Source organism: Triticum dicoccoides, chromosome 1A (assembly GCF_002162155.2).
Source record: "Triticum dicoccoides isolate Atlit2015 ecotype Zavitan chromosome 1A, WEW_v2.0, whole genome shotgun sequence".
Taxonomy (NCBI): Eukaryota; Viridiplantae; Streptophyta; class Magnoliopsida; order Poales; family Poaceae; genus Triticum; species Triticum dicoccoides.
The window spans coordinates 589,282,411-589,286,171 of NC_041380.1; the positions used below are offsets into that span (position 1 = coordinate 589,282,411).

Consider the following 3,761-nt stretch of genomic DNA (forward strand, 5'->3'; position numbering starts at 1 on the left):
GATAGGCGAGTCAGAGCATAGCTTATCGATGCCACTTTCCACATTCACTGATCCGATGATCTCCACCCTCCACCTTACAATGCACATGCATCCCAAAAAAATTCATTGGGTCCCGTGGGGCTGCAGGGGATAGGAGACTAGTTTCTAGGATGTGGATGTGTCAACATAACAACGAGCACTTGTGTTTGCGTGTCTTGCCTCAAGGTGGTAATGGGGAATACCCTCTGGATATTGTTAAACCATTCCCACACATGTGGGAATGGGCAAATGTCCTCCTCTCCAGCTCCTCTGATTTCACCATGTTACCGAAAAACAAACATAACTTCTCCTCATCTCTTTCTTAACTGCCAAATATGTATGGAAAACACAACAACTTTGTATACTTGATCCCTAATTAACAAACTATACTAGCCATCGGGGTTTATTTCATGTTACAATAGGAAATAACCGAAGTTCGCTAAACTTCTGTGCTTCAAACATGTGCGAACTGTTTTCTTTGACTCCCACTAATCTAGGCCAATCAGCTTCACGCGCCGCACATCCTTATGATTTGTGAATGGAGGGAATTCAAACTCAGCGCTGCATTTTGCATCTATAGCATAAGAGCAATTAAACTAGGCCGAACCAATCTTGCGTCGGAACCCCTGCGTCAATTTGATCTCCGACGCGGGAGAACATTTCGTTCATGGCGAGTCCTCCGTCATAGCAGCCCAAGGATGATGTAGTAGAGCAGGACGATCGGAAGGGCTATTAGCATGCCAAATATGACCCTGTAGAAAGGCAAAATAGAAAATAAATGGCGTGAACCTAAATTCTTGATCATATTAGGGCATTCTCCATTTCAGGTATGCTTAGAGTGCTATCAGGTTTTCGTCCCATAATTGGTCTCGGATTAGAATTTTTCCCCAATGGTACGTTTCTCGACGACGCGTCGAGCCCTATCCCATTTCCTCTCTTGATTTTGACCGGCGTATTTTTATTATAAAGTTATATGAAAAGATAGAGTAATTCTTACTGGGGGAGATATTTGATACTGATTGTTCTTGGCTTACCCGGTGCACAGAATGGCGGCATGGAGGTTGTACTCTTTGGCGAAGACGAACGGCACGATCCCTTGCGGCAGAGTGGCCTACGTACATACATGGCAACATGTCACGTACGTACTTTGGTTTTTGAGAATTACGTACGTACTTTGTTGGAATTGTCATCGTCATGTATTGTGTTGTACTGGAATCATATATTCGTACGTACCAGCCACGTACCTGGACAACGGCGATGCGCAGCAGCGTGCCTCGGAGGCCGACGGCGGCGGAGGAGACGGCCATGACCGCGGGGCCGAGCAGGAAGCGGACGGCCATGGTGGACGCCGCCGCGGATTTGCCGCAGGCGATGAGCTTGGGCTGCAGGGCCATGAATAGCCCCAGGCTGAACATGGCCATCCCCAGCCCCGCGTCGGAGAGGATGGAGATGGACTTGGCCACGATCGCCGGCATCGTGACGTGGTACCTGCGGCGACGAGTCGGCACGGCCGTCGTCATGACTGATCATCACCGGTCGATCGAAGAAGAAGAAAATGGATCACGTACCGGAACTCGATGAGTGACCAGACGAGGCCGACGACGCTGGCGTACGTGTTGGGGTTCCGGATCAGCCGGCGCCACACCATGGTCAGGATCAGCCGCAGCATCACGCTCGCCGGCGGCTTTCCCACCTCGTCGCCGACCTTCTTCGTCTCATCCTGCTCCTGCTCCTTCTCCGTCGCCTCCGTGCCGGCCTCCAGCCTCTCCAGCGACTCCTGCGCTGCCGCCTCAGAAATGACGCGCTCGACGCCGGCCACTCCCGTCCGGTTCACTGCAACAAAGTTCACGCTCGAGTTTTTTTTTAATTTTTGAGCAAAAGAGAGGTTTTCGTTCACGTTCGGCTACGTGTGCGCGTTTGTGAGGTGATCAGATACTGATAAGGCGGGGTCAGTTTGGGGATGTGGAGAGAGACTGATGGGCGTACATCTGGAGGAGTCGGAGTTGGTGGACGTCGCGTCGGAGGGGGTACGCCGGCGGCCGCTTTCCTTGGCGCTGCTGCGGAAGACCGGCAGGCCGCTCACCTCGGACGCGCCGGACGCGCCGGAGCTCCAGTCGAACATGTGCACGTTGTCCTTGGGGTCCTCGACCGGCGCCACGGCCGCCGTCGATCTGCCCCGCGGCGCGTGCTCGTCGTAGCTGGCCGACGGCCTCGGCGTGTGCTGCCGCGACGAGTGCAGCGAGAACAGGTCGGCCGCGCCGAAGCTGGACGCGCGCACCGCGCCGTGCGGCGGCGGCGGCGGCGGCGGCAGAGCAGGCGCGGCGGCGCCGCCGCCGCCTCCCGTGGTCGCGGAGAAGTCGCCGTGGGTGAAGCTGGAGGAGCCCCTGGGCGTGTGGTTCCGCGACGAGCTCACCGAGAAGATCTCCACGCCGGTCACGCTCGACTCGCGCGCCGGCGACGGCATCCCCGCCGCGGCGCCGTTGAGGAGGGAGCGGCGGGAGAGCGACGCCGCGGACCGGCGCACGACGACGCGCATGCTCCCGTCGGGCGCGACCTCGGCCTGCGCCTCGGCGTGGCTTCCGTCGAGCGACACGACGTCCGGGTCGACGCGCACGTCGGCGACGGCGGCGGCCGGGAACCTCCCCGAGATGAGCAGGCGCGCGGCGCGGAACTCGAAGAGGAAGAGAAGCAGCGTGCACCAGATGATGCACTGGAGGACGACGATCTGCACCATGAGGTCGCCGGCGTGGCGGCCGTACATGGCGACGAGGAGCGGGATGCCCATGATGAGCGTGTTGGGCATCGTCGCGGAGGAGAAGAGCGTGATGGACCAGTCGAGCCCGGCGAAGGGGACGGGGAGGCGGGACCACACGGCGAGCGAGGCGAGGACGAGGAGCTTCTGCAGCGTATCGGCGGCGGCGAAGCGCAGGTCCATGGCGTACAGGTTGCTGCCGGAGATGACCTTGAAGGAGAGCAGCGGGACGGCGAAGACGGCGACGAAGCGGTTGATCCCGGCGCACTGGTCCGCCGTGATCACCCCCCACCACCGCACCGAGCCGTACGCCAGGATCATCGCCACGTACAGCGGCACCATCGCCGTCAGCACCGTGTACAGATCATGCCACGAGATCATGGCGCCGCCCAGCTGGCCACGTACAGGACTTGCTCCTCCTCCGACGACGACGACGATCACCGCGCCGCCGGCCGAGCGATCTTTGACTGGGCGATCAGTGGAGGGATCGAGGATCTGGAGTCGGTTGCATGCAAATCGATGGAGAGCGAGTGGATCGCGGGCAGTGCGGTGTGTCCGTGCTCCTGGGTTGAGTTTTGCGGCACGCGCGGGTGGGGACTATTTATACCGTGGGCCGGGTCTGCATCTCGACCGAGGCCCGCGAGGCATTCCGAACGGTAAATCACATCAAATCCCAAGTGGGTTTTTGCCTCGTGTTTCTTTCCCTCTTTTCATCTCACGATGAAACCTTTCAACTTACAACGTGTTTCTTTAGACTAAAAAATATTTTAAAAAATACAACGCGTTTCTTTCTGCATTTTCGTCACAACGAGCTGTCGAACCAGAAACTGAAATGCTGATAAGGAACGTCTGTTTGACCTCTGCCTTTTCGCGGCTAGATATTTTCTGGGTTTTGCGGTGCGATGCTTTCCGTGTTAATGTATGCATGTATGTTTCTAGGGCATTTCTAAGATGTTGATACTCTGCGTATCTAGGAAATTAGATGCATGCG

At 57.2% G+C, this 3,761-nt stretch overlaps 1 protein-coding gene across 1 annotated transcript; it reads right to left on the reverse strand.

Moving 5' to 3' along the window:
- Positions 1-512: 512 nt before the first annotated feature.
- On the reverse strand, positions 513-3,324 carry LOC119356416 (probable auxin efflux carrier component 3b). Its single transcript, XM_037623375.1, has 5 exons — positions 2,005-3,324; positions 1,587-1,851; positions 1,263-1,506; positions 1,053-1,129; positions 513-770 (listed from the first exon to the last, which is right to left on the reverse strand). The coding sequence occupies exons 1-5, from the start codon at positions 3,149-3,151 to the stop codon at positions 701-703; spliced, it is 1,803 nt and encodes a 600-aa protein (XP_037479272.1). The 5' UTR covers positions 3,152-3,324; the 3' UTR covers positions 513-700.
- Between the last annotated feature and the right edge of the window lie 437 nt (positions 3,325-3,761).

What these genes read in the sequence shown, in the direction of transcription:
- LOC119356416 (XM_037623375.1), bottom strand. Translation starts at nt 3,151, where the DNA reads ATGATCTCGTGGCATGATCTGTACACGGTGCTGACGGCGATGGTGCCG. An exon ending in TGGTCACTCATCGAGTTCCG is followed by an intron (nt 1,507 to 1,586) that starts GTACGTGATCCA and finishes TCGTCGCCGCAG; the next exon opens with GTACCACGTCACGATGCCGG. An exon ending in TGCGCATCGCCGTTGTCCAG is followed by an intron (nt 1,130 to 1,262) that starts GTACGTGGCTGG and finishes GTATGTACGTAG; the next exon opens with GCCACTCTGCCGCAAGGGAT.